Here is a 17,790-nt window from a genome sequence, read left to right on the forward strand (position 1 = left end):
TTTTGGAATGAGGATTGAAATTCCCATTTCAGATATGCAGGACCAGAAATTTTCTGATTTATATAAACAATCTACTTGGCTTAAAAATTATGTTTCATGCATGTAAGAAAAATATGACTGAAAAAGTTTTGTACATTAACATTTTATTGGGCACTAGGAACTGAAGAACTGCATTTTAAATTTTTAGAATCTCTGAAAATCTACCTCAGAGGTTGAGGCCACGTGACATCAGAATGATAGCTGGAGAAAAGTAAATTGCTTAAATACTGTGATTCGTTCAAGTTTGCAAAAATAAACCAGATGTTATTTGGTGTATTTCCCACACACAGCCTCCTCCCCCCATAGCAACCCTTCCAGCATTTTTCCTTATTCAGCATTTTACTGGGGAGTTATGAGGTGCCTACAGATAGTAGATTAAGTAATATAAGCCTATAACCACTCACAAATATTCCCAGATCTCACCAGGAGTTACATTCCTCAAATGTCTGGTACATGATGCATTAATGCAATTACACTAAATTACATCTATACAATTTTTTTCATCTCATATATTCCCAAAGCAAATTACAAGTTGAATGAATATCCCACTCTCACTACTCACATGCCATTTAACAATAGGTTAAACACAGTTTGTCAGGTGATTCTGTTCCCTGACTCATGCCCAAGCATTCATCTCATTCATCTGAAAATTATCTCAGGCATGTATGAGGCACTAAATCACACTTATTTAAATTAAAGCAAGCACTCATACAACTCTTCGATGCACTTTTATTACTCTCTTGCACATGATTCACATTGGCACTCGAAGAATGATAAGAATAGATTATAGAACAATCACAGAATTTATGATGACAAAAATACAGTTTTTCAACCCGGGGAGGTAGCTTCAGATGTTAAAAGAAATAAGGTAAAAAATGGGAAGAATAAAACAACTCCATGCCTCCAGAAGGCAAAGAGCCTTGAGCAAGGACAAATGTTCAAGCCCAAGGTTTAAAACTGCTTTTAGTGGTAACCTGACTGGCTGAAAGGGATACATTTCCCTTACTTTTTCATACTTCCCCAGTTCTTCCCCTGCCAAGTGGGATGGCAGCCGCAAAGTTCCTAACAGTATTTGATTTAAGAAAGCAAAAGTGACCAGACAGATGTTTATGCAATCTCTAATATAGAGTTTGAAAAGAAAATGGTTTTTGGAGGGAGGCTGGTTGTAAATAGTTACATGATCCCCTTGCATTTCATCAGTGCACGTGTTCTGGATTTCTAGTGCCTCCAATCTTACTGCAAAAGAGACTCCAAAATTTGCTGGAGTCTGAATACAGCTGTGCAGACTACAGCCATAAATAATTTGACTACATGCTTTACCCTTAAAATCTCAGGGCAGAAAAGGAATTACCTTGTCAAAGCCTCTTAGAAAACAAAGCACATTTTAAAGACTGCATCCTTATGTGCTTCACATAAAGTTCAAACTAATGACAACAGCCCACAGGCATTAAGGGAAATAACAACAATCAATGCTATTTTTAAAGGGAAGAGTGGGGGCGAGGGGTTAACATATGTGGAATTAGCTCTGGGCAAAATGAGAAGCCATTGCATCTAAAATCAAATGCATTCTCTGAAATAGACACCAGGGACCAAATTCCCATGCAGATTCCTACAGTCCAAGAGTTTCAGCAGAATTTGGCCTTCCTCTTAACTTAGCTTCATGAAGTCATATCATGCCATCAGTTTTTATGTTGGACACCCTACGTACTGCACATCAGTTGTTGGCACTATGTAGACAATTTTCCAAATTGGAGAGGGAGAAAAGGGTAGTATGTGTAAAAGGCAGAGGAATTTTTTCCCATTTAGAATAAAAGTCATTTCTGAGAAGAGTTTGAGGGGGGAAAGTGGTATTTGCACCCCTTCTACCATATGTCACCAGTGACAACAAGAGCTGGTATTAAATATCTCCCCATCAAATTCTTCTTGAAATTTTTCAGAGTCAGCTGGTTAAGAACCTGTTCAGAAAACAGGGAGAACTGAAATCTTCCACAGCCATTCTTAACCAATGGTTCTTCTCTACAAAAGAATTATCTGTGTCTGAAACGGTTTCATGGAGGACAGACTCACAGAATTTTTAATTAGGAAAAAACCTTGTAGCAAAAATTTTTCTTATGTTTATAGACTGCAAATGAAATAGCACCTCCTCCACAGAGAGAATCTTTTGCAATGGTCTTTTGTTGCCTTTTGATCAGCTGCTGTCAGTGCTGGATGCACTAAGGTCTTGTAGGCACCCCCCATTTGTAACTTTTCTGTCTGGCACCCTGATTTATTAGTGGCTGGCTTCAGTGACTGGCTAGGTCTGTCTTCCATCTTAGAGGAAAATGCTTTGGAAAAAAGATGCCTTCATATTCTCTCTGACATTAAGACAGTCTCTGCACTGTCACTTCTTACTGCGCCACACCTCAAGCTGTGATGCCAATTGCACTGTCATCCCTTGCCATCCCTTAATCCTTGCCATCCCTTAATCCTGGCCATAATGATACCTTGTGCTGTCATCCATGTGACTTGTCTTTCACTGTTCTGTTACCTCAAGGCACAAGTGAGATCCAAGCTGACAGGCTCCTCACCCAGTTAGGCTACAACATTTGTGAAGGAAAATTGAGATGATCAAATTATATCCATGAAAAAAGTAACTAGCACAAAGGGACACTGGGAAACAGCACTGGCAAAACAATTCTAGAAAATAATCACTTCTCTGAAAAAGATTGAAGACAGGCTGAAAACTGAAAAGACACTCTTCAGATATTGTTATAGCGATGATGTTGCTATTGAAATTTTTCTCTCTATTCTGAAAGCAAAGATCTTTCATGTAGGGCTCAGGGACTTTTGTCTCAGAGACAGCTGGGCAAATCACAACCCCTTTGCTTCATGCACAGCCGACTAAACAGGTTGTCAGAATCTTGCAGAATTGTAAGATTTTCTCTGGAAAAAGAGCAGATGAAATACCCTCCCCCTACCAACTGTTCTGATGGATTGACATAGTATTATTTTACTTCCTATAGCAACAAATTCACTGTGTGGTATTTTTTTCCAAAAAACAACAGATCAGACATTCTCTGACAACATGGCTATTATTTCCCCTGATTGGTTTGCTATGCAAACAATACCCAAACAGGATACTTTTAATTTTTTGGTTTTGTTTAGTGCTGCAATGATGAAACTATCACACAGAGTGTCTACAGATAACAAGTTACCATATTTAAACAGTCATTAAAGACAGCTCTTCAGAAGTTATTGTGCTTCATTTCATCTGACTCCTCAGATCAAGCATATCAGATAGTGGGAGTTTTTGTCTTGCCCTACATCACATGGAGAAGCTGGTGTTTTCTGCTTAAATCAGAGGAAATTTGACATGACTCTGTTCTTTTTGCCTATCTGGCCACTTATCTTGTTTCATTTGCAAATATCATGTGTATTCTCTTGAGACAAAAATAGTGCAAGATGATTAGTTAGGCAAGTTCATTTGACACCATTCCCCCTTCGTGACGCTGAAATCTAAAATCTGTATATGGTATACAACTTAAAGTATATATATGCAAGCTTAGCTTTGCTGGAGACACACAGCAAATACCTTCCTCCCAACCTGACTGCTTTCTTATCCAGTCAAGAAGACCACAAAGGTAAGCTGATTAGATCTTCTGCTTTCAAAGAAACACAAAAGGAAAATGCTCCCTAAATGGAAAGCAATGGAAGTATCTATTCTTATCTCAGTTTTCAGTATGTTGTATCTTTACAAGCTAATATAGAATAGAATCAGCATTTGGATCATAGGATGGAACAAGACAGGAACAATATCCCTTGTAAAAAATTCTGCAACTTTTAGGTTTTCCTTGAACTCTTCCCCTCTTTAATCCTGTTGGCAGTGAATTAGGTGAATGGCTGAGCTTGAAGTTATTTTGCCTAATGCTGAGAGGGAGAAGTATTTTGCACAAGAACCCACTGGGACAAAATAATTGCTGGTAAAAGTAATCCAGCTGCTTGAGCCAGGGAAGGATCCATTGCCATCAGTGGGAACGTGTGCCATCACTTTCTTAACCATCTCTGAGATACTTAGAAAGGGCCTAAAATGATTGACAATTTTTTCTGCTGCAAACCAACAGGTACAGAGGCAGCCATTTAATATTGTAGAGGAAGTTTAAACCTGCATTTAGATCTCAAACCAGTGTGCAGACTATAAATGGGTGCCACCAGTTGATTCTTTCTCAGTCCATGCTTAGACAGGAAGAATGATGTTGCTGAAGACCAGTTAGGGATTAATGTAAAGATATTTCTATTCTCTTGTGGCTTTTAAGAATAACTTTTCTCTGCCTTAGACCCCTTCTTTCACTAATATGAATTAAGAGTAAAGTAGCAAGTTTTGAACTGCAACCTGTCTGCACTGTTGTGTGCAGTTTACCTAACTGTGACTGCATCAGTGAACTAAAAATTTATTAGAAATTTAGGCATTATAGCATTTTCTTAAGTGATACACATTGCACTGCAAACTTGCAGCTGTTGCTGGCTGAATGAGACAGAGTATTTTTCTCAAATGATATGCTGCTGTGTCAGAAGAGAACACCTCCTCCACTCTGAGAATGAATATTAAGTCATGATGCTTCTGTTCTAAAGACAACAATCTACTGAAATGCCAAAATCCGGTAAAAAATATTATTCGCTATAAGATATATGGAATGCAAAAAGAAAAGAGCCCCAGAAAATACTGCCAAAAACTTTTTTACAAAGCTATCATGAAACATACTCTTTCAGTGATGCAGTAGCCCAGCAGGACACATTTATTGTTGCAATTAAACAGGGGAGGAACTTACCCTCCAAACTTACATGAGTGAAATTACTATTACTAATTCTACACTAATACTTCCATTCTTTGTGAAGGTCACTGCATCTATTGATAATAATATTAGATTTTTCACATGCCAATTACATTTACTCCAGATATAGTTCTAGGGGACATACCAGACTTATCTATTATGTGTGCTGTAAATACACTCTGGGTTTTACTGAGTAATAATCCACCTCCAGGAAAACCCACACAGAAGTCATGAAGTTCTGTGGTGCTGGACACCTTGGATTTGCTCCCCCTAGCAAAGGCATCAGATCTTGCTGAAGCCCCACGCTCCCGCGTGCAGAATTCCTCCCTCATTCCCAGCTTTCAGTGGAAGCACCTGCTGCAGACATCTGTTACAGCATGCTCCACTTGCCATCAGATGAATAATGTCTCCCCTATCACACACTGTCACTGCAGCAACTTCAAATAGAGCCATGCAAGTAGGAAAGAAGTCATTTTAATGACTAAGTAGCTCACATTTAATTTATTTTACAGTTCAACAATGGCCATCACTGACATCCTCTCAGCTAAAGATATTGAATCTGCTCTCTCCAGCTGCCAGGGTAAGGAATGGTTGCTCTGCAGACAGATGATGCATATCATTTTCATGTCTTAAGATGACATGCCTATCACTTTCCCCTTAGATTCCTTCCCTGTGAGATCTATTTCTAAGCTACATTACAGTATAGCCCCTTAAATTCAAAATGTTTCACAAGGGGTGAGCAGCAATTTAAGGGCCACAGTTTCAGTTAGTGCTGGCTTAACACTAAGCTGTCAGTGTCTACACCTGTTAAGGACTTAAATTTAAAGTGAGCCTTGTCCTTCAGAATTTCAGAAAAAGCCTCAGCTTGCAGAATGAGAGTGTCATTTGTGAAGCAATGAACAGACCCCCTTCTCTTAAGAGTTGGCCAGTAAGATCAAGCCAATTTTCCAAATACTCAAAGATCTGGTTTGCCTGTGAATTATTTACTCTTCTATCAAATTCTTCACCTAAGTAAAGACTTCATGAAAATGAATTAAGAATTACAGGAATTGTCTGCAAGTCACAGTAGCACCCTCCCAATATTTATTATTAATTGCATGTGACACATTGCATAAGTCCTGGTTTAGCAGAACGTGCATTGTAGCAGAAGATTTCAAACTGTCTGAAAGGAAATATGACCACAGGAACAGAGTGATTAAAAAGGGAAATTATTTTCCAGTGTATCTGTTCTTTTGCTACACCAGGGAACAAGAGAGAGAGAAGCAGGCTGATGCTTAAGAAAAGACATACATATTCACAAGGAATACACACAGTAATAGTGACTTCAAGGGAGAATATTTAACAACTTCTGTTTCTTCCAGCTGATGATTCCTTCAACTACAAGTCTTTCTTCTCCATGGTTGGTTTATCCAGCAAAACACCTGATCAGATAAAGAAAGTTTTTGGAATCCTTGATCAGGACAAGAGTGGTTTCATCGAAGAAGAGGAGCTGCAGTAAGTACTGTTCAGCTGCTCTATTTCTTTAAACAACAAAAAAACTTTGAACTTGCTTGGCAGGGTTGAAGAAACCCTTGATGTTATTTTAAAGATAAAACACAAATCCTTGCCTTTACTTGAATCTGTGTGGATTCCCTGAGATAATAAGAGAATACATTACCTTATGGGACATTTCAGAGAGCAAAACTCAAGCACAGAACCCTGTTCTATTTCAGGCTGTTCCTGAAGAATTTCTCTTCAAATGCCAGAGCCCTCACTTCAGCAGAGACCAAGGCTTTTCTGGCTGCAGGAGACACTGATGGTGATGGCAAAATTGGAGTGGAAGGTAAGACTTTGGAAAATTGATAAAATTTGTGGTTTAAAATGCACACATTTCAGGCTGCTTTTAAACTGGGGCTTGAAGAACACACATGAGTACTTTGGCCTGATACTTTCTGCCACAATTTTTATATAAGCAAATACTCTTTTATTTTCATAGCTTTATTTCCATTTGATCTCTGTTGCAGCAACAGAATATTTAGGCCCAGTGTAGAGTCTGGTCTTCCAATAAATGACAACAGCTTTGGGATTAATCCTGCTGTGTGTCTGATCATAGACTCAATGTGCCAGATTTTTAAAACATTCAGAACACCTGAATTTCTCAGAATTTCCATTTCAACAATAGATGCTCTGCACTTCTGGCTATACAACACTTACATTTTTAAACATATCTCTACCAAAAGAAACTTATTCCTTCATCTTCCACTATCAAACATTGGCCTCTATTACTGGATGCTTAATTTACTGATATAAAATACGACTGGTATTGTTTCTCAAGGCTGCACCTGCAGCAGTGCAGTACAGAATTTTGTGCTGGAAAATTACCTGATAAGTGCACATTTCACCAGGAAGTCCTTTGAAAAACTCAATCAAATTCCTGAAGAAAACCTCACAGGGATGATGTGAACTAGCCAGGATATTCTTTTAGAAACTGCAGCACAGAAAAATAGGACATTATGCATCATGTATTAGAGATGCAGTCACTGAAAACAGGGCTGTGTCAGCTGAACTAGGACAGGTGGCAATAACTCCAACAGACACACGTGCTAATCTTAGCCAGATTTGGGAGGAGAGAGAGAGAGATACACTGTTGGAGGAATTTGCTTTAGCAGCAGCTTTTGCAGCTTCTGTTTATGAGCCCCAAATAGGGCATTATATTATGCAGATCTTGGCCCTTAACCATTGAATCTCCCATTCTGAAATTATTTCACTTTTTTTTTTTTTTAATTTGGAATAACAAAAATAAAAAAAAAAATCTTCTCACTGAGAGCTACAGGCTCGTCTTCCTTGGCTATTATCAGAGTTTGTAATGGGGTAAAGATAGTTTACCTTTAAGGCAGGATTTCCCACAAATACAAATTTACAGACACTCCTCCTCTCTGCACTTACTCTTTTTAAGGAGTGAAAAATCTGTTACACCCCCAGAATCTCAGTTTAGCAGTAGCTTGTGCAGTGTTATAATAACTTTGGGAGTCCTCCATGCCTAGGAGTTTCAGTCATTTTTATCTATCTTCTTAAAGATGCCAAAAAACTACTTTCAACAAGTTTTATTCCCTGCTTTTCTCACTTTCTTCCTTGACAGAATTCCAATCTCTGGTGAAAGCATAAACAGCATTAGACCAAAGGCAACCTTGGACTGACTCTGCCAATTACCTCGTCCAGCAAGCACTTCGCACTCAGCATGTGTTTGTACATTTTTATATTGTTTCAGGCATTAACAGTTCCCCACACATAAAGTTCACACACCTGATTGCTGACAAATCTTGCAATGTTTTGGTCACATGGCATTGTTACGTTTCCATTGTAAAGAAGGCACTTTGTGATTTGCCACTACTGATAATGTTGATATGGTGGCTGTGAGAGGGGAGAAAACAACTAAAAAATCAACTAAACAAAAAGACCCCTGGGGGAAAAAGCTGCTTTTAAAATTTTTGTTTAGGTTCTCCATCCTCATATGTGAGCATGCTGACTCGCCAGACACAGTTTTGATGATCTTAAACCATATAATATCTTCTCAGGCTTAATTGTACTGATTTAATTGAGGTTTATTTCTGATTAATTCTCTGATACTTAAGGAAAAGCGCTGCTGAAAAGATAGCTAAAAATAATTAATATTAAGTTCCAACCCTGCAAATATGAGAAAAAAAAATTAAACATTTAAGAGGAGTTCACTCATAGCTCAAAATAATAAATTTGTGGGTAATTTTACAAAATAAATTAGTAGATTACACCGTAATCGTATCGTCAGAAAGTGTTTATGGCCTAAAATGTGACTCTCCCTTAAGAAGATTTATCTTCATGAAATCTAAGGCAGCTGTGAGATAGAGGAGAAGGGTCTAATCCTACTCTGACACTGTCACAAGTCACAGTCCCCTGACAACCTGGGCCACAGACTGGGAAGTTTTTCCATGAATCATGAGCCTGTTGCTTATTGTCTCTGAACATGTACAAAACAATAATATTTGCCACATCTGTGAACAACTGTGTTTTCTACAGATGAAACTACAGCCTATCTTGGTGTTCGATTACCCTAAAGCTCTTACATTTTTAAATAATAGCATTACTCAAGTCTTTCATTTATTATATGAATAATTATCTATATGTTCCATAATGTCAGCAGTTTTCTTCAGTCTGACAACTAAGAATTAGTCTTCCCTTTGATAAGTGTCTTGCAGGATTTAGAGTTGGTTATAGCATTGTCTTCATTAATGGACAAAGTAAATACTGTTCATGGCTAAATGCAGATGTCAGCAGACTGAGTAGATCTGTGCGTCTCTGGCTGAGCATCAGAAATTTCCCCACCCCAGTTTAGCTGTTTCCTTCCCCATGCTGTCCCATGCTGTGGCTCCAGCTCACAAGCAGGCTGCCATTTTAATACTCTCTGCTGAAACTGGTTGATAATTATGATTTGGCAGCTTTTTTGAAGAAGAGCAGAAACAAAGCCTTCTGGAGCTTTTATGTAACAGCCAGTGTTGGCATTTCCATGAATTGCAAGATGATTATGTGAGGCAAGCATAGCTCCCTCATTCCCAGGCATGTAAGAGAGCCGGTCGACAGATTTAAGATAGCTAATGCAAAAGAGGAATTCTAGCAATCAGATTCACTGAAGCCTTGATAGAATTATAATGAATATAAATCCTAATTCTATCCCCACTGCCTTTGATGTTAAATCTGGGCTTGTATTATAGCTGCTGTTAATTGCAGCACTGAAATATTTTGCATAATGATGAGACTCTGGTTCCTTTTACCTTAATTATTTCCCTGCTGAAGAAAAAACCAGGGGCAACCCATATCCACACAATATACAGATGTAATATATACCTTAGCTCTTCACACTGCTGATCATTGAACTATCCTGTCACTGGCTCACAAGCAGATGGCACACACAGTACCAGAAGTGACAGACCTGTCACCACATTCCTTGCACCTCTGAGACTCTCATGTGAAGTACAAGAAATGCAAAACTGCACAGTGGCCCATCCTGTATTTCAAAGATGCTGAACTGCACATCGCTGCCTTGTGCTGCCACAGGGGGATGAAGCACTCCCAAGAATCAGGAAATCCTCATGTGTGCAGCAACTTCACTTATGCTTATAAGAAAATCTGTTCTTCTTAAATAGTGGCAAGAAGATGTGTTTTAAATCTCACTAAAATCATCCAGCCATTTCATTTGAAGGAATTATAATAAAACTCCAAATCCCCAGTTAAAAAAAAAAAAGTCCACAGGCTTCAGCAAAAATACCACCTACTCTATTAAAGTTTCTGTTGGCATTAGGATCCACATTCTAACCAAACTAGAAAACAGTATTTTTTAACTAAAGGAGACAACTTCAAGAAATGTGATGTTATCTGGCAAGCATAATTTTAATTGAGTCAGTGGCAGCTTTCAGATTTTTAGGGGATATCATGGAATATTGTCTGAACTTGACAATGCCATCATGCTAGAGAAAAGCTTCAATTGCAGGATGTCTATGTGAATGCCAACTGAAGTACCAAAGAGACACATGGTTGGTATCACAATGTTACCATATTAAGGTACAGAACCAGAGAGTAATTCCTGATGGAATGGTTCTCTTGAGGTCTCTGGTCTAGTCACTCCCTCAGAAGGGTACATTGCTCTAAGATGAGTTCAAGTATCTTCAAAAACAGAGGTTCTAATACCTCCCTGGGCAATCTGATAAGTAAGGATTAAATCCTCTGCATCAAGCTGCTATGAATGAATTAAATAAATAAAACACTGCTGAGTACACAGTTAAAAATTGAAAATTTGGTTAGAAATTGTTTATGCTCCATCAAATCAGAAAGAATCTAACAACCCCTGGTATTTTGACATCGATCATCTGCTCTCAGGTTTAGAGTAAGACTATCCTATTCACTATAATACTCAGTATAAAACTGCTTTATAACTCCCAGCATAAAGGAGATGTGATTTTGTGTTTTACCTTCACTTAAGACAATTAAAGAGCAATCCAAATTGTGAATGGTAGCTGTGAGTTCCACTAGGCCCAAAGACTATGAGTACTCAGACATCTCAGTCCCTTGATCACCCTGTGTGAGCAGTTTAATCTCTAATCCTCCCCATACTTCTCATGAAATAAAGATGCACTATGATCCCTTTAAGCAGTAACAAAACACAAAGAAATCTATTGTCCTACACGAGCTTCTAGAAAAAGGATACAGAGGGCCAGGGTCAATATCACAAACCCACCCTAGTGCCCTAGCCACTGAATTCACCATCTCTCTTAAACCAAAATTCTGGGTAGCCCTGAAAGAGGTCTAGAACCATACATGAGATAAAACCTCCTGGTATTTAGTGGAAGCTGGCTGCCCCCTAACTTCATAACCCTTTGGATATCCCAATCCAAAAGCCATTTGTAAACTTGAGATTCAATTTCAGCTCTCCAACTGTTTGAAATCTCAGTCATCTTCTAACAAGTAGAGAGCACAGAAAGGGCAAGGGGATGTCAGAACATTCATTGCACACATAGGCTGGTACAGTTTCTTCTTTGAGTTAGCAGCCAGCCCATGTGGAAAATCTTTCATGCAGCATCATCAGAGGTGCCTGGAGCTCTTCACACAAACAGTGTGGGCAGAGGGGGCCAAGGCCAGATTAATTTCCTGGAATGGGTTACTGAAATAGATATATCTTGATTAAATCCCTGAACAGACACATACCTAATATTTTCATGCTCTATTTTTCATGTATTTTAGTGAGAGAATACTGTGGAGAATGGACTAAAGTGTTCACATTTTGCAAAACCTAATTTCCACATTAGTTTGATGGCAAGCACAGAAATGTACCATTAATAGGTCTGCACTTTCTGGTACACTTTGTACACCAAAGATCTACAGAGTACATCAGCAGCTGAGATATGGCTGCTCCAGAACTTTTGATTTGTTTGTCAGCATGTCCTACACTTATGAAAACAAGACAATCAGTTTTTTATATCAAGATTCAAGAGAGAAAAACAGACCACCACTCCAGTTCCAATAGAAAAATAAGGTACCCTTAGACAATGCCTTTCCCTGCAGTTACTAAGGTATTATTGACCCTAAATTCAAAGAGGAACTTCTGTCTAATTAGAATATGCAAATACTTGACTCAAAGGGAATCATATGAGTTCCATCACATTGACATAGTGATCAGTTGTATTTTCTAGATTCTGACTTCCTGCTTTAACTCCCAGGCTTCCAGAACAAATTGATTTTATATTTACAATGATCTCCATAATGGACTGTAAAATTCAGCCAACATAAAAATAAACAAAGTAAAGCCCGGTTTTGTTAGGCAGATGAAGTAACCTGTTCCTCTAAATCATCGTGAAAAGAAAGTCCTCAGGAATTACCTCAGATTTTTCAGTTTACTCTGTTTATATTCCTGTTCTTTCAAGTGATTTGCTAGGCTAGACTTTTTTTCTTTTAAATACCTGTTCCTTCCTCTCCCCCCCTCTGATGAACACCCTCCCGTTATCCTGTTCTCATCCTGGTCCTCGGTTTTCCCTCACCCGTAGTTCTGCAGAGCTGTCACGGCTGGACTCGCCTGTCTTTGGTGCCACCTTCGGGCAAGTGGTGGTTTGCCACAGAAATACTCGAAAACCCTTCGGTAGAAATGCTTTGTAATCTCCGTGTGGGCTCCTCACAAGGATTACTTCTTGAATGCTGAGTAATTCCCTTACAATTACCAGATTGTCTCTGATACCAGACAATACTCTTGATTATTTCCTAGAGACCCAAGACAAAGGCTCAGCTAGATTCCCAATGGAAAAACTGAGTAATTTAATTTAGGTTTCCACCTGTTTGGGATAAAATGCCTTTAAAAGTAACTTGTTCAGTTGATCTTATCCAGAAAAGTTAGTTTTCACCATTTTCAATTTACTACACAGTATGGGTTTAGAATAACATGGTCAGTACTTCTCTTAAAAATTCTTTTCTGGAAGAAATCAAGCGGAACTGAGATAGATGAGGTTTTGTCTGTATTTTCAAATATATAATTTTTGAAAGACAGCAGCTTTATGCTATAGTGTTTAGAGGACAGGCTTTATTTTAAATGTTCTCAACACTCAAACGTTATTTAAACCTAAGCAATACTCCAGCCATGTTTGCATTTGTGTCAGTGTGAAATGTCTCCCAATGGCTTTTTACACCACTGGCCAATTTCAACTATTCTCAAAGCCATTAAGTTCCAACAAATTTCATGAGATAACTGACTGGGGGTTCCTATTAATATCCAGTAAGAGAAAAGCTGCAGTTTGAGCTTGGCTGCTGTTTGAGACTTTACAGAAGTTTATTTTCTTAGCACAGCAAGGAAGAACCAAATTTCACTACTCTGTTTTCCTCCTGGCCATAACTGATTCACCCTCCTGTGTCCTGCTGAGCAAGTGACAACTTTCATTCTGTAAAGGGACACATTTACTAGGATGATTTTTAAATGTCCGCCATGCAATTAATTGCTGCTGAGCAAATGCTGTCAAGATTAGACTTTTATAGCTAACCAAAGCTTATATAACAACTTATTAAAAGTAATTTGGGCTGAAGAAGTTTTGTCTTTGGGCTTGTACTTGTATATCAGATATATCTCTTACAAATACATCAGTATTAGTATGTTTTGAAGAGTACTAGGGCAACTGCAGGAGTAGTGTTCCAAGGGTAATTAATATCAGGATTGGGCCCTTAAAAGTTTACTTTGAAGATGTCAATTTCTTTTATTATTAAGCAAGTAAAATATATGTATTTTTTTAATTCATACATTAAAAGATTCATTTCACTAAAATAGGTGCAAGCTGAGAGGATTTACTTCATTTGGCTCTAAATCTTACATATTGTCTAAAACACCATGCACATTCCTTTGGGATATAAATATCAATCTGTTTAGCAAGCAAGTCTTGTCAGCCACAGTAACTTATCCCCTAGGGTATCTGAGCCATCACGTGCCTCTAGGACTTCTTTAAAAGGTCAAGAGGACTTAACCAAGGTCTATATAAGTCCTTCTCTATGTCATTTGAAAAATAATTAAGTCAAGAGGACTTTGCAGATCTTCTACCTGACAATATTTTCTGTTCTTGGATTGGGGAAAACTAAGTGGCCAGGTGAGTTCAATCTTTCCTCTGGAGCTTTAGAAGACATGACAATAATTCACAAAAAAAAAAAATGCATGGAAGTAACCAAATGCCAGGCATGTCTATTAATACATTCAGCTTGCACACCTGAAGACTTAACTGGAGATTCAGATGCACGATGTGTATCTGAATAAAGGATGGAGCAGTTGCCTCCTGCAGGGCAGCATGCCTGCCCTGCCTTGGGACCAGGGCTCAGCTCAGGGCCACCTCCACAGCTGAGAGAGCAAGAGCAGTGGCAGCTCTACCCAACAGTATTTTTCATTTTGCAGTATTCTTGACATGGCTCTTTCCAGTATCCTGACAGAAGCTGAAATTGCTGCTGGTCTACAGAGCTGTCAAGGTAACAGTTCACTTTTAAATTCGGCTTTGCAATTTATCTATCAAATTCCTTTGTCCTTGCTATCCCAAAATCACAATTTCAATGGAAACAGAAAACTCTCACTTACTAAAAACAGAAAAAGGACACAAGGTATTGGAACAGATGCAAGTTTTAATCTTGGCCAACCAAGCTACAGGTACCCACCATCTTTTGTACACTGCAGCAATTTTAAGGATGAAAAAATCCAAAGGCTGAATCCTGCATCAGAAATCCTGTTTTTTCAGAGAATAATAATAAAACTACTGCTGACTTCAATACAAGCACAATATTGATCATCAAGTTCTACAAATATGTCTTTCAGTGAAGTATCTATTTACAAGGGTATGTTCTTCGTGCTGAAGACCACAGTCATTATTTCATTACCTTCCTAGCTGTGAGACATAGTTGACAGAAAAATCCCATTTTTCTGATATAAACTCAGGAAAATCAAAGACTGTTACTTGGGATTTGTAATTACCCTCATTGTACTGCAGAATAGTTTGCTGCTTTTTGATGAAAAAGCTAGTTTTTTATTCCAGAGTTTTGACTACTTTTCTTCATCTCTCTTTGTTTCCATCTGCTTATTTCAGACGCTGATTCATTTGATTACAAAACCTTTTTTATCAAAGTGGGTCTCAACTCCAAATCCAATGACCAAGTTGCCAAAGTCTTTGGAATTCTTGACCAGGACAGGAGTGGCTTTATTGAGGAAGAGGAACTGAAGTAAGTACATTAAAAAGTTATCAACAGGGTTGTGGTTTATAATCTAAAAATGCATGATAAGATCAGAAATATTGCCCTTCCTCCTGTCCCTTTGGATGGGAGACAATCGTGTGTTTGTGCACCTGTATGTGAGTGCTGGTGCTGGAGGAGCTTCAAGTCAAATAACAAAGGCAAGGCTGGATCACAATGGGGAAACTCTGACAGCACTGAAAATACTTGTTTCATGTAGCAATAACTGACAGACTGTGAAGATAAAAATAGCAGTCCTGCTATAGCTGCTTTTTATTCTTGTAAGGTTTTTTTACCAGACTGAATTCAAAGGGCCGTTTTCTCTCATCTTTCTTCCTGTCACATGAATTCTACCTTCCAGATCACATTCATCTGACTTTGAAGTCAAAAGTAAGGTTAGAGAAATTCTTGCTGCTGAGACTCTGCATCTTAGGAGAAAGAAGGAGGATAATAAGGGAGGGAAGATGAATCCTGCCACTACAGAGTCAGTGTTAATTCTGCCTTTTTAATTCAATGAAATCAAGATGTCATCAAGGATTTTTATAGGCTGTGAAGCAGCACCTCTTACTTCCTTACCCTCATTCTCAATGAAGTTAGAGGAAGTTTTACCATTGAAATAGTACTCAAGAACTGAATCATGATTGAAATTTTGCAGCTATTACCAATCCAAACCCTGAACACTTTCAGTACTATGTGTCGCTCATTTGTTCTCTCACCTTTACCAGACTTTTCCTGAAGAATTTCTCAGCCAGTGCCAGAGCTCTGACTGATGCTGAGACCAAGGCGTTCCTGGCAGCAGGGGACAGTGATGGAGATGGTAAAATTGGAGTGGATGGTAAGACTGCCCTTGTTAAAATTATAATACCTGCCTTTGAGACTTCCTAAAGGCAGCTCTAGGCAGCCCTGCTTCATGTACTTGATGTTATGGATCTGATGCTGACGTGCTCAGATCTGCTGTGTTACAGAGGATCTAACATAGGAACAGGTCTTTATTCTGCCCCTGCCTAAAGTGGTCAGTCCCTGTTCTCATCCATGGAGATTTTTTCAGGAATATTCCATTCAGTCTATAATTTCACTGCCTTTTGCTAGAGAACTGTGATCCAACGTGACACTTAAATGCAACACTTCCTTTGCCTTAAGTATCTATTGTTATGAATACACAATGGGCTGCCTTTAAGGAATGATTATCTGAGGAAGTAGCACTGGTTTCCCATTTTAACTCTAAATATCAGGAGAGAAATTTTTGACTGTGTGACTACAAACAGAGGTCCCATTTTATTATTCTTTCTTATTCTTTTTCAGAGTTTCAAGCACTGGTCAAATCGTAACCAGCAGTCATGATAAAGACCAAGATGTACGTGCCACAAACAATCTTTCCTATTGCAAACCATTTATTTACACATTTTGTACCCTGAAAGGTCATGAACAATTGTTGGCAAGTGGTTTCTTACTGCTGGAAAACATCTGAAGTGGTACAAGCAATACTTAAGTCACACTGCCAGGTGTTTTAAGCAAAAGATTTATGCCACTGAGGGACTGAACTGAATTCACTTCTCACATCTGAATTTAGGGCAGTAAAGATACAAACATAAATATTAAGAGGAGAAATTGAAAGCATCTCTGTGGGCCATTGAATTTTCAATATTTGCATAAATAGCTAGCATACACTGTAAAACCCAGAATTAATAAAATGTCCAGGTGTAAAATGTTTATGGTAACTGGTAGAAGTGGTATTTAATCAAAAGGCATTTTAATATTCCATATGCTTTTCTGTCATTCTTTATGCAAGAGGTTGTGTTTCAGAGACTAAATGTATTGCAGAACCTTGCACTAATTAAGTAATCCATTTAAGATCAACTGGATCCAGGATGGATTTAGATTACTGAAATAGCAACACATTCAAAATTCCCCAAGGAATCCCTCACCTTCATGCCCACCCGATGGCACTATTGTTCCACTGCTGAGAAGCTAAAACAATGTTCTGTGTGCTCAAACGGCTTCCAGAAACTCCTCGTGTCTCACCACAAGTTCTGCAAAAAGCCCTTCAAAAAAAAAGTCCCCACTGCTCCATAAGAGCAAATAGGGGAATATTGCCTAAATAATCAACATTCTGCTGCTTTTCTCCTCAGCACTGAGAATTACACGATGCCCACATCTCACAGGGTTGTAAAACGCATCAATGTTTGTGAGGAAAGTATAATAAAATGAAGAGTGCCAAAAAATACCTGCTAAGAAATTAATCTTTTTTCTTTACAGACACATTGAAATAGCAAGACAGACATAAGGAATGGGGGGAATGCAAAATTCTGAGTAGTTTCTCATTAATTGAAGTAAATTTTGTGCACTAGGTTAGGATTATGTTTGAAAAGTGTGGGTGTGATGGTGTCACCACGATTTTGCCATAGTATAAACATACAGAGCAATCAAACAGGGCTACAAAAATGAACTCATTGCTAATAGTACCTAATGAAGCACTGCAGTGTATCAGGACTTTGTCTTAGCTATGTGACCATAATAAACACACAGCCAAACAGCCTTTTAAAAAATCTAGATGGATCTAACCATCCAAAACATTGTACTTCCAACATTACACTGCTCCTACATACTCTTTGAAATAAACTTGGAGCTCTTGAAAAGTCTTTTCTTGGACAATAATATTGCAAAAACTGGTGTGAGTGTCTCATACTGTACTTGTTGAAGT

The 17,790-nt window shown here is 38.4% G+C and overlaps 2 protein-coding genes across 2 annotated transcripts; both read left to right on the forward strand.

The window, feature by feature from the left end:
• The first annotated feature begins 3,547 nt into the window (after nt 1-3,547).
• On the forward strand, nt 3,548-7,991 carry LOC134050424 (parvalbumin, thymic-like). Its single transcript, XM_062503483.1, is given in 7 exon segments — nt 3,548-3,588; nt 3,590-3,623; nt 3,625-3,659; nt 5,360-5,427; nt 6,209-6,341; nt 6,560-6,669; nt 7,966-7,991. Coding segments are annotated over 7 exon segments (447 nt in total).
• Nucleotides 7,992-14,242: 6,251 nt separating this feature from the next.
• On the forward strand, nt 14,243-16,417 carry LOC134050434 (parvalbumin beta-like). The gene is made up of 4 exons (XM_062503497.1): nt 14,243-14,339; nt 14,948-15,080; nt 15,815-15,924; nt 16,392-16,417. Exons 1-4 carry the CDS (start codon nt 14,279-14,281, stop codon nt 16,415-16,417), a joined length of 330 nt encoding a protein of 109 aa, XP_062359481.1. The 5' UTR covers nt 14,243-14,278.
• Nucleotides 16,418-17,790: the final 1,373 nt, after the last annotated feature.

Source organism: Cinclus cinclus, chromosome 16, assembly GCF_963662255.1.
Source record: "Cinclus cinclus chromosome 16, bCinCin1.1, whole genome shotgun sequence".
In the NCBI taxonomy this organism is placed as follows: Eukaryota; Metazoa; Chordata; class Aves; order Passeriformes; family Cinclidae; genus Cinclus; species Cinclus cinclus.

Excerpts from the sequence above, each read along its gene's own strand:
- LOC134050434 (XM_062503497.1), top strand. The coding sequence starts at position 14,279 with ATGGCTCTTTCCAGTATCCTGACAGAAGCTGAAATTGCTGCTGGTCTA. Across the intron at positions 14,340-14,947 it reads TGGTCTACAGAGCTGTCAAG|ACGCTGATTCATTTGATTAC; the intron begins GTAACAGTTCAC and ends TGCTTATTTCAG. Across the intron at positions 15,925-16,391 it reads TGGTAAAATTGGAGTGGATG|AGTTTCAAGCACTGGTCAAA; the intron begins GTAAGACTGCCC and ends ATTCTTTTTCAG.